Source organism: Triticum aestivum, chromosome 1D (assembly GCF_018294505.1).
Source record: "Triticum aestivum cultivar Chinese Spring chromosome 1D, IWGSC CS RefSeq v2.1, whole genome shotgun sequence".
NCBI lineage: Eukaryota > Viridiplantae > Streptophyta > Magnoliopsida > Poales > Poaceae > Triticum > Triticum aestivum.
The window spans coordinates 92283412-92295694 of NC_057796.1; the positions used below are offsets into that span (position 1 = coordinate 92283412).

Consider the following 12283-nt stretch of genomic DNA (forward strand, 5'->3'; position numbering starts at 1 on the left):
GGGTTGAAGAAGGGCTGCTGACCGTTGGATCAGTATCCGATGTCCCAAATGAATTGACTGACCCTAAAACAATTTTCAATCAATTTACCTGTAGCCTATCACCACTGTACCAAAATATAAGACGCTTTTTCAGTTCAATTTAAAGTGCAAACATTACTACTGCCTCTGTACCAAAATATAAGACATTTTTGCAGTTCAATTTAAACTGCAAAAACGTCTAATTTGCAGTCTAATATTTTGGTATGGAGGGAGTAGATCCGAAGCTATCTGTACTGTAAGTTTGGAATTCAGGGATTTCATTCCACCAAGCACTCAACATACAAGGCAACAGTTCAAACAATTTGTGATCATCAGTATTAAATCAAGGAGCCGCACCGTCTTGTGTACACATCTCAGCATCAGCAAAATGGATGCACAAGAAAACCAACAACGATGTATCGCCCAGTCACACACATTCTACATCTTTCGAAGATTTCATCTCTAAGGGTTAGATAATCTCTGCTTCAGCACCTCAACGAAATCTTTCCTTGGAACCTCCTCTTCCTGGTTAGCCCTAATGTCCTTCAGTTTCACCTTCCCGTCCCTCAACTCGGACTCGCCGACCAGCACCATCCACGGGATGCCTGTCTGCGTCGCATACTTTATGTGGTTCTGCACCCTGGTGGTGAGCTTGAACTCTGCCTTTATCCCAGCACTCCACAGCTCGTTCACAAGCTCGGCGGCCAATATGAGGTCCTTGCCCAGAATCGACACCAAAACCTCCGTCTCGGTGGCCCGGATCACCTGCGATTCAAGGGCCAAGATCAGTTTTGCTACATTGCTGCAACAAAGACGTAATGATAGGGGCATTAAGAAATACCTGGTTCTTTTCTTTCTCCTGTTGCTCCATGATAGCAAAAACTCTTTCTATTCCAAGGCTGACGCCAACAGCAGGGACTTGCTTGTTGCTGAACATGCCGACAAGCTTGTCGTACCTGCCACCAGCAGCAATAGAGCCAACCTATAGAGAAACATTGTGAGCACAGGAATCAGCAAAAGGTTGTTCGCTTAGTTAGGAAAGGTACTTGCCATGCTTAAACACGATGAAGAAAATTCAGATATAGATCATTGTACAGTAAGCCAAATATAATGTACTCCCTCCGTCCCAAAATAAGTGTCTCAACTTTAGTGTACAAAGTTGAGACACTTATTTTGGGGCGGAGGAAGTACATGAGGAAAAGGAAATGTAAAATATGCTTTGAGATCTCTGAATCAAATGGGTCAAGCAATGGGTCTTAAAAAGGTGATTGATTGAAAGCACTGGATTATAAAACAAAGCCCAAACCATAATTAAAGTTTTCAGATATAAATCAATGTACAGTAAACCAATTGTAGTGTTACAGCAGACAAAAGGTAACGTAGAATATGCTTTCAGATGATAAATGCGATGGTACATGTCAGAAACCAGTATATCAAGCAACGAATCTTCAAATGGTGATTAATAGAAAACACTGGCAATACAAAACGATGCCTAGTACATAGGAATATGATTGCAAACAAATGACTAAGTGAGAACACAGGTAACAAGTGAGGCGCAGATGTGAATGAAGATTCCAAACCTGTGTGACGCCCTTGAACACAGCTTCATATATCACACCAGTGTAGTAATCAAGGCCTCTAGCAAGGCTTAAATCAAAACTTATCCTGTCAAGGGCATTCGCTTTTTCTAGAGCTTTGAATAATATCTCCAGCTCATTTAATGCAACAACAGACCCCTCGTTCTCCATGAACTTGCTGCCCTCCTTTCGCAACTCTAGCAAAACTTCTAGTGGAGGTCCTTTTGTCTTCACTAAACTGCCAATATTTTCAGCGGTTTCATTTGATACACCTTTCTCTTCCACCTAAGTCAGCGTAAGAACAATTAGGACTATGACAAATATATCAACATCAAGATTACATCAACATATAAAAGCAAAAAAGGGAGTTTGGATGCTCACCAGTTCTTTTTTCACCTCTTCAAAGGTTAGTTTGTCTAGCTTGTCAATACTTGAGCAAACTGTTCTGAATTTCTCAGCAGGCACACCACAGATCTCCAACATTCCATCAAGTAACTTTCTGTGATTTAACTTTATCTCATAGACGCCAATATCCAACTTATCCAGTAATTCAGTCAAAACTTTGACAACCTCGAAATCTGGTTCCATAGGCTCATATACTCCGGCAATGTCGAAGTCACACTGGTAGAATTCTCGATATCTTCCCTTTGAAGGGTTATCTCTCCTGTATACTTTGGCTATCTGGTATCTCTTGATGGCACTTATGTTATTCATGGCAACATAACGGGCAAATGGAACAGTCAGATCATAGCGCAACGAACAAAGCTCACCACCCTGCAGGTTATTCGATGGTAAGACTTCATATAAAATATTACTAAGAGTGTAATATAAGGAATATACTGCGACAAAGGACCAACCAAATTGTTGAATACTAACAATTCCCCTTAACCTTGCTTGAATAATTTATATAACAAACCAGCACATGACAACTGAACAAGTTCTGGTATCCCAGTGTGCTACACTCCTACTAACGTTAAGTACAAAAAGACATAAAAACTTTACCTGATCAGCAAGGTCATATACCAACTTGGAGTCTTCACCATATTTGCCCATCAAGGTTTCTCTCAACTCGAATACAGGGGTATCAAGTGCAACACCACCGTGCATCTTAAATACACTTGTAATTATTGAAAACGCGCGCTCCCTTATGGCCATTTGCTCTCTCCCAAAGTCACGTGTTCCCTAGCGAGAGTAAGGATAAGCATTTAGATAGAGAAATAGTAAAAAATTGACTGGTTATTAGGATGTTTCTGAAATCAACTCAACAGAAACAATTGAAGCAGAAAGACAACACAAGACAACATAAATGTAGCATCCAAATGTGCAAACAAAATGATAATTACCTTGGGAATTTTAGGCAATCTTCCTACTTCATTGCTCTCCACAATCTCCTTGACTTTCTCCACAAGGGAGTCCAATTTGGGGCACTTAGGATCAAACAACAGAGACAGCTCAATTCCCCAATCTGCAATCAACGCAGAATTCACACAAGCAACGGCTTTTCCATCTGTAGCATGCTCCCTAAGCAGAGCGAGTACAGCAGAAGTTCCCTTCCCCAACGTTTTCTTCTTGCTTTTCCTGTCACCCTTCACTTTCTCCCCACCAGCTTGTGCCTTCTCCGCTGAACTGCCAGCTTCATTCTTCCCACCAGCTTGAGGCTTCTCAATTGAACTGTCCATTTCAATCACAGCCATCGCGACAGCTGCCTCCCATGCAAGGAAGTCCCTAAACTTGAGCAAGTAGTTGTACACCTCCCGCAATACCGACACCGCATCTGAATCAACCATAACTTTATCGAGCATCCCCTTCAAATCATCAACATTAACGCCACCGGCAAGCTTCTCCCGGAGCTCGGCCTCAGCAATGCTCCCTGCACAGAACCTTGCGCGAGCGACGCTCTGTTTGCACATTGCATTCAACGACCTTGCAAGCTGTGTCGCCAGTACCACCAACGCCTCCTCCTTCCCCTCACCCGTTCCACTAGCATCCCTCTTCCCCAGCTTCACTGGAGCATTAAGCTCAACCCTCACCTTCTTGTGCAGTGCGCGCACAGACTCGCGGAGAGCTCCGTTGACAGCAGGCACCTTGGCAAACATGGCCGCAGAGGCGTCTCCACCGTTGCCCACTAGCTTGGACCCCAATAAGAGCATCTTGATATCAGCGCCCACATCAGCCTCGTCCTTGTCGGAGAGGCCGTCGCCGGACGCGGGCACGTCGAACGCCGTGGCGCCCCCCCGCGCGGCCTCACATGACAGCGCCGCGAGGGCGTCGGCGACACGGGCAAGAGGGGTGGCGCAGCAGTCGATCAATGCGGCGAAGGCGACGGCCACCGGCGCGGACGCCGCGGCGACGGCGGCCTCGTCGCGGGTGGCGGGTGGCAGCGCCGCTGCGAGCTCGAGCGACCCGGCGAGGGCGTTGGCCGTCGCGGCGGTGACGAGCGCGGAGGAGGAGTCATTCGCCGTCAGGAGGAGCTTGTTGAGAAGCACCGCCGCGGCCGCGCGGGACTCGTGCGGCGCCAAATCCAGGTCCCGGAGCGATCCAGGGGTCTCCTGCGGGGAGGGGGCGCGGCTGGAGAGCCTCTGGAGCGCGGAGGCGTCGATGACGGGGTCGGCGAGGCCGACGGAGAGCGCGTAGACGGCGGCGGGGGTGAGCACGGCGCCCTTGCCCGCGAGCGTCACGGCGGCGGCGGCGGGAGTAGCCATGGCAGATGGAAAACCCTAGAGCAAGAGGGAAAAGGGACGGTGATCCAGTGGACGTGCTTGAGTCAAATCAAAACCCAAAAACAAGCATGTCTACGAGGGGTACAAAAAATTAATGGGGCGTCAAAAAAGATGATAAAAACGTGACCGCCAAGATTTTGCCGTTAAAAAGAGTGACCGCCAAGACACGCAGGGGTACACAGAATTGTCAAAAGGTAAGACCAGAGTGGTAGTATAGCATAAACAATTTTCAGGAAATTCAGATACAGTACTATTATTTCTCAGAAATATTAGTAGTACAACGTATTGTCTCTTAAATTAATTATCTTGGTCATGAAATCGCTGGCACATCCTATTATGTATCATGCGTGTGATTGTTAATAAGAGAATACAAAGGTAAATGATGTTGAAAAATCGAATATTTAATGCAAAAAAATTATACTCCCTCCGGTTTTTAAATACAATGTCACTACCTCACTATCATCTCCACTCCTAAAGGGGCCTTGGTAGTCTCGCCTTACAACCCAACACCTTTATATCGAGCATCTTAGATGCGTCCTTTCGCTCAAGCGCAACCAATTTAGGCAGGTCTATTTGACACGTGCATTAACTCAGTCAAATCAGCAGTCTCCCAAAACAATGCCATGAATTAACCCATTCAAATCAATCTCAACTAAATCTAAACTTTCTTCCCTTTCACTACTCATACATAAATCAAATCAAATCTTAACAAATATCAACTATAATCAAAGTTGGTCATCCCATTTGACGCGTGTGCGTGTTTTTGTTTTTAATTTTTTTTCTCTTTCATTTTTTGGTTTCTTTTTTTCTGTTTCATTTTTTCTATGACCAACCTATTATTTTGTGCTCGACATACTATAGCAATATACACAGAGACCTATACACCATGGTAAGTTGGTAGTGTCACTTTCATTCCTATTAAATCACCCTCTATCCCAACAATTTACTAAATTTGGTTTTTAGCCCAGTGGTCTACTTACTATGATTTTGATCTACCCAATTTAATAATATTGTTATGAAAAGTAATCAATCATGATTTATCTCTAATCAATCTTTAAAGACCAAATCTATAGAAAGGAATCAATGTTTGATAACACTAAGCAACATTTACTAAAAGGAATCAATGTTTGATAACGTCGCCTCCACTCCAGTTAATCCTCCTCCACCGTTTTTTATTCCACCAATATATTTGACCAGAGTTTAGCCCACGATCTATTTAAACTGATTTTATCTACCAAATCAGATCAATATTTGGTATGTTTGGTAAGGAATAAATCATGGTCAATCTCTAATCAATTTCTAAAGACAAAATCTCTACTATTAATTTGTAATCAAATCAATCTTTTGTATATTTGGTAACATTTTTATGGGCAGGAATAAATCACGGTCAATCTCTAATCAATTTCTAAAGACCAAATCTCTACTGTTAAAGTGAGTTGATGAGTTGTATCGTGGTACGTCAAATTTCCTCTCCCTCGACCCCCCCCCCTCACCCTAAGTGTACCCCGTTGCCATCAGTGAGCGAAAAAAGAAACGTTTCAACAACAAGAAGAAAACTTCCCTGCTTCACGTCTGCCCCCTTTCGCTCACCCCCTCGGTTCAACGTTGTTGTCGCTACCGATTCAACACCGCTGTCGCCGACAAGGATAGAGCAGCACAAGGAGGGGATCCAGTCCAATCCCTCTCTTCCCCCTCATCCCTCGTCATGGCTTCGGCCACCACCGTCGGCCCGTGGGATTTCAGCTGGCCAGCCCAAGAGGCACCCCACGAACCCACCCCCCGCTGCTAACATCTGAAGGCGATTTGTCGCCCTTGTCTCTTGCTATTGGCCTGCCATGGCGGCGGCGATCACTGGCTTGGTTAGAACACGAGTTAGCTGATTTTTATGATAGGAATGATGGGTGAGAGTGAGCAGGATGGGGTTGGGGCTGGTCTGCTCAATTACGGTTGTCTGGGCGGAATAATTTTCTTAATTTAGAAAATGTGGCAAATTGCATTTCATTATAGATAGTGCATCAAGTTAGCAAATTGCATGGGCGAGCGATTCATTTTTTTCATCAAGTCGTACAAGTTTTAGTTGGGATACAAGGGTAAATTCATTGGTTGGATGCTTCAAGAGTTAATAACGGACACAGTGACATGTCAGTTTCATGCCCAACAACGGACATCATATTTTTGTTTCGTGGTAATGCACGACATTCAACTGTATTTTACAACGTGGCAATGGATCTGGAGACATCGAACCTGCCTTATTTGGCTCGGGGCGTCACAGGCGGTGACGGCTCCTCCCCCTTGATGGTGGTGGCGGGTCAGCATGAACACGGGAGGATAAGATCAGGGCGAAGAGCTTGACGGGTGGTGGGGGACTCCTCCTTGGCGATCCCTGGGGAAGTACTGTGTGAAGGACAGAGGGTGCCATGGAGAAGGTGAGGTGGGGTGTCATCCGTTTTTAAAGGAGAGGGCTCCAGCAAGAAATGTCCCGCTACAGTGGGAAACCGAGTGGGAAAGGAAGGGATTGGCGGGAAAAGGGAAGGGTGCATTGTTGGGTGATATTATTGTGTTCGGACCATGTGTTGGAGATAACGTGCCAGATGTCCGGACAACCACATTTCCCCCTCACATATGGGCTAGATTTGAGGGAGCCTGGACTAACCACACAACTGAATTTTGGGGAGGCCGTTGGGTGCCCGTTTGATGTCCGAACATGACGACGTATGAAAGAGAAATGAGCATGAGCTTCGATCTTGGAGACGCCCTTAATCATTTGTTTGATTCATTTATATGCATTATAACTTGTAGCAACATACGGGCATTCTACTAGCAGAGGCACCACATGCAACATGCTAAATTAGCCCGGAACACAAGAGGTCTATTACACAATTAGTCCTACTATTTATTTGTTTCTTTTTTTCCTGGTATGTGAAAAATGAGAGAGTGGTATCACTCTTATAAAAGTTGTTGGAGTACCCACCTCTTGGGGGCATCCGCACTCGAGGGCACCTCGCGTCGTTGTCTGCCTGGCGCCCTCCTCGTTATCCGATTGGGCATGGGCATTCGTCACCGAGCTAACAGCCTTATGGTCCACGCGCGAAGCCGCCTCGTCTGGCGGCCCTTGCCCTTACCCTATGTGTATCGTTTCATGGGGGATAGGCATTTTTCACACAGGGAGCCAGCCCAGTTTGTGCCAGCTCATGTGCTGGTTTGGGCAACTGATGTTCGGCCACCAAGCAGAGGAGGTCATCTTTCTTGGACCCCACCCGGCTATCCCGCTTAACATATGTATGGTTGTTTGGGTCGGTGCGTTGGGGATGTTGTGGAGCGAGCCAATGAATTCACCGCCAATGAAAACGCTCACCACATCACTACATGGTCCAGAACATCCACATCACCACTGACATGGTGCTCCATCACAAGATTTGGCTCCAAGAAAATAGTTCCAACGAAGTAATGACACCAGGGCACCACCATCAAACACGATTTTCACCGGGAGACAATATCTTGAGGTTAAGAGAGGTGTCAAATCCCTTCGGTGACGCCTCCAACAAGAAAAAACACACCCAAAGGCATCATTCGCCATTTATCCCGACCAAAGTCGAGCATGGATTTTGTCGGGAGAACCGAGCACCTATGTTGGGGATGACGTTCCCAACACACCACCACCACACCGAAGCCAGCACAAGCATTGTACCGCAAAGCACTATCCAGAGCATCACCGACGGTGCAAGCCTAAGAACAAGGCCTAGATCGACACCATCACAGTCCACAGTCCGACAACTCGTCGGGAGTCACCACATACCCATCAAGCAAACCAGCCACCAATAATTATCACTACCTCCATCCTGTTTATTAGTTCCCTTTGTATTTTGGGTCAAACTTTGTACTTTGATTTAACTACCAAAAAGTAAGTTTTATACCACAAAAATGGTACCACTAAAAATCTCTTTCTAATATGAATCCAACAATGTAAATTTTGTGACATACAACTTATATTTTGTTAGTCAAATCTACGGCCAAAATTTGACACAAATACGAAGGGGGCCAATAAACCTAGACAGAGGTAGTTGTTGGGGAACGCAGTAATTTCAAAAAAATTCCTACGCACATGCAAGATCTATCTAGGAGATGCATAGCAATGAGAGGGGAGAGTGTGTCCACGTACCCTCGTAGGCCGAAAGCGGAAGAGTTATGACAACGCGGTTGATGTAGTTGTACGTCTTCACGATCCGACCGATCCTAGCACTGAAGGTACGGCACCTCCGCGATCTGCACACGTTCAGCTCGGTGATGTCCCACGAACTCTAAATCCAGCTGAGGTCGAGGGAGAGTTTCGTCAGCATGACGGCGTGATGACGGTGATGATGAAGCTACCGGCGTAGGGCTTCGCCTAAGCACTGCAACGATATGACCGAGGTGGAAATCTGTGGAGGGGGGCACCGCACACGACTAAACAATCAACTTGTGTGTCTATGGGGTGCCCCCTCCCGCGTATATAAAGGAATGGAGGAGAGGAGAGGAGGGCCGGCCCTCTCATGGCGTGCCCAAGGGAGGAGTTCTACTCCCAGTAGGAGTAGGTTTCCCCCCTTCCTTAGTTGGAGTAGGAGAAGAAGGAAGAAGGAGAAGGAGAGAAGGAAAGGGGGGCCGGCCCCCACCCAATTCGGATTGGGCTTGGGGGGCGCCCTCCACCTGACCGCCTCCTCCTCTCTCCCACTAAGGCCCATTAAGGCCCAATGACTCCCCGGGGGGTTCCGGTAACCTCCCGGTACTCCGGAAAATGCCCGAACTCATCTGGAACCATTCCGGAAAATGCCCGAACTCGCCGGTACTTCTTCATGAAGTTGTAAGCCGAATGGATTGCTGCCATAAACTGGGCCAGAGCTGGGTACCCGAGGATGGCGTTGTACGGGAGGCCGATGCGGGCGATGTCGAAGTCGACCAGCTCGGTGCGGTAATTGCCGCGCGCGCGAAGGTGACAGGAAGGCGGATCTGCCCCAGGGAGTGGGCGGTGCCGCCGCCAACTCCTGAGAAAGGCTTGCTGAGGTAGAGCCGCTCGAGTGGTACGTGAAGGAGGCCGAAGGCCTCCATGGAGAGCACGTTAAGGCCGGCGCCGCCGTCGATGAGGGTCTTGGTGATGGCCACGTTGCAGATGGTGGGAGTGCAAAGCATTGGGAGCATACCCGAGCTGGCGGTGGAGACGGGGTGATCCCCTGAGTCGGAGGTGAGGTCGGCCTCGGGCGCGGCCCAGCCCGGTGGAGCCCCCTGGCGCTTGGAAGTGGCGCCGATCTGGCGAAGGAACAACTTGATGTGACGATCCGAGGGCGGTGCTTGCGAGCCGCCGAGAAGGGCCGCGACCGCGTGGGGTGCCGGTGCCGTGAAGCGCGCGACGAAGAGATTGCGCAGCTCCTCCCAAGATGCCACTGTGGATCCGGGGAGGTTGAGCAGCCAGGTGCGCGGCACGCCGGTCAGGGCCATGGGAAGCCAGTTGGCCATGACCTTGTCGTCGCCCCCGGCCTTGAGGACGGCTTCCTCGTACGCTAGCAGGAAAGCCACCGGATCCGCCACGCCGTCGTAACGCGGTGGCATCTCCGGCTTGAACTTGGGTGGCCACTACACCCGTCGCAAGGCGGGAGCAAGGGCCCGGAGCCCCCTGGCTCCGTCTCTGGCATTGGTCGCGGGAGCGGCAAGCGCTGCGCTTGCCATGGGGGCGGAGCGCGGTGGTGGCGTAGAGCGGATCGATAGAAGGAAAACTCCGACGCACCCCTACCTGGCGCGCCAAATGTCGGATTTCGGTTTCTAGCAAAACCCTTAAGGTTCGAACACTGGGGTGCGCGCGAAGATCTCCCCCTTACCGATCGCGCCCTCACACGCTTCACGATCTCTAGGCTAAGCACGATGAACCCTCAAGACACGAGACACAAGATTTATACTGGTTCGGGCCACCGTTGTGGTGTAATACCCTACTCCAGTGTGGTGGTGGTGGATTGCCTCTTGGGCTGAGGATGAACAGTACAAGGGGAAGAATAGCCTCCTGAGGTGAGGTGTTCTTGTGCTTGGTGGGTGTGAGGATCGCTCGAATGAGTTCTGGTAGGTGAGGATCCGATGCCCTCTACTGTGGTGGCTAACCCTATTTATAGAGGCCCTGGTCCTCTTCCCAAATATTGAGCGGGAAGGGAGCCAACAATGGCCAATTTGAAAGGGGACAACTAGTATAGCTTATCCTGACAAAAGTAGTCTTCGCCTGCCAAAGGCTCTGGTGGTGACGCCGTCTTGGGCTCCACGGTGACCTCCAGAAGCAAACTTCAATTAAAGAGGGGCGAGCCAACTACGGAAAGCAAATGAAAAGCCGCGTCCGGCACCTAGTCTAGTCTTCAGGTCTTCTCACCAGCGCGGAGCTAAGTGCTGCCACTAGGACGTGGGAGGGAGCCCCAGAGGCCCGAGGGCGGCTCTCCTGAGACTCCGGGGCGTGTACAACCCCACTCATTATTACGTGAGAGTGTCACAAGCGGAGACCTTCACAGGCACTGGGCCTTCTTCACAGGCGCTAGGCCTTTCTTCATGGGTAGAACTTCCGGAGGTGCTGGATGTTCCAGGCGTTCTGGACGGGGATCCCGTCCTACGTCTCCAGGCGCGCGGCGCCAGGCCTGGAGACATGGGCGACCCGAAATGGGCCCTCCCACATGGGTGAGAGCTTATGCAACCCTTCCCTGGAGAGCACCCGCCTTAGGACGAGGTCACCCACCTCGAGCGTCCTGGAGCGGATGTTGCGGCAGTGGTACCGCCGCAGCGCCTGCTGATACCTTGCCGCTCGTAGCGCGGCTTCACGGCGGTGTTCCTCCCCCAGCACGAGGTCCATCCCCCACATGGCGTCCTGCTGCGCCTCATCGAACGCCAGGACCCGCGCGGAGCGATGTTTGACCTCGTGAGGGAGAACCGCTTCTGCTCCGTAGACGAGGAAGAACGGGGTCTCACCCGTTGGCTTGGTGGCGGTGGTGTGGATGGACCACAGCACGGACTGGAGCTCGTCGTGCCAGCCCCTGCCGCAGGCCTTGAGCTTCTTCTTGAAGGTCCTGGTCTTGAGGCCCCTCGGGACCTCTGCGTTGGCGCGTTCGGCCTGACCATTGCTCCTGGGGTGCGCCACCGAAGCGTAGCAGATCTGCGTTCCAAGGTTAGCACAATATGTCTTGAAGAGATTACTAGTGAACTGCGAGCCGTTAAAGGTGATGATGTGGTTGGGGACCCCGAAACGGCTCACGAGACCCCTGATGAACTTGACCGCGGAGCCAGCTGGGATGGTGCGGACGGCCTCCACCTCCGCCCACTTGGTGAACTTGTCGATGGCGACATAGAGGTAGCGGTAGCCCCCAGGCGCTCGAGGGAATGGGCCCAAGATGTCCAGCCCCCAGTCCGCGAATGGCCATGAGAGTGGGATGGTCTGGAGGCCCTGAGCCGGCTGATGAATCTGCTTGGCGTGGAACTGGCAGGCCTCGCAGGACCTCACCAGCTCAGTCGCGTCGCTGAGTGCCGTGGGCCAGTAGAATCCACTACGAAACACCTTGCCGACGAGGGTCTGCGACGACGAGTGGTGCCCGCAATCCCCGCCGTGTATGTCGGTCAGCGGCTCTCTTCCTTGCTCCCTGGAGATGCAACGTAGGGAAACGTCATTTGGCCGTAGTACGCCGTGGCTTGTCGGGCTACACGCTCCATGTCCTCCTCCTCTTCCGGCAGCATCCCTTGCGTCAGGTATTCCTTGAACTCCTTGATCCAGCACCCCTCCTGAGGTTTGAGCGCCAAGAGCAACCACGCTCTCGAGGTCGGGCCGCAGGCCGGGGCTCCTGAGGCAGGTGGTTGAGGGAGCTCCTCATGAGGCAGCGCTGTTCTTGAGAGCGGCGGCGTTGCTGATGGCTTGAAGAGCCGCTCCTCAAAGACGCCAGGCTCTTGGGGTAGCCGCTTGGATGCTCTTATGGTGATGTC

General features: G+C 50.3%; 1 protein-coding gene across 1 annotated transcript; it reads right to left on the reverse strand.

The window, feature by feature from the left end:
• Positions 1-273: 273 nt before the first annotated feature.
• On the reverse strand, positions 274-4362 carry LOC100270649 (histidine--tRNA ligase, cytoplasmic). The gene is made up of 6 exons (XM_044592591.1): positions 2939-4362; positions 2598-2777; positions 1977-2369; positions 1599-1880; positions 860-1000; positions 274-783 (listed from the first exon to the last, which is right to left on the reverse strand). Exons 1-6 carry the CDS (start codon positions 4295-4297, stop codon positions 481-483), a joined length of 2658 nt encoding a protein of 885 aa, XP_044448526.1. The 5' UTR covers positions 4298-4362; the 3' UTR covers positions 274-480.
• Positions 4363-12283: the final 7921 nt, after the last annotated feature.

Excerpts from the sequence above, each read along its gene's own strand:
- LOC100270649 (XM_044592591.1), bottom strand. The coding sequence starts at position 4,297 with ATGGCTACTCCCGCCGCCGCCGCCGTGACGCTCGCGGGCAAGGGCGCC. Across the intron at positions 2,778-2,938 it reads GATTGCCTAAAATTCCCAAG|GGAACACGTGACTTTGGGAG; the intron begins GTAATTATCATT and ends TACTCTCGCTAG. Across the intron at positions 1,881-1,976 it reads AAGAGGTGAAAAAAGAACTG|GTGGAAGAGAAAGGTGTATC; the intron begins GTGAGCATCCAA and ends ACGCTGACTTAG.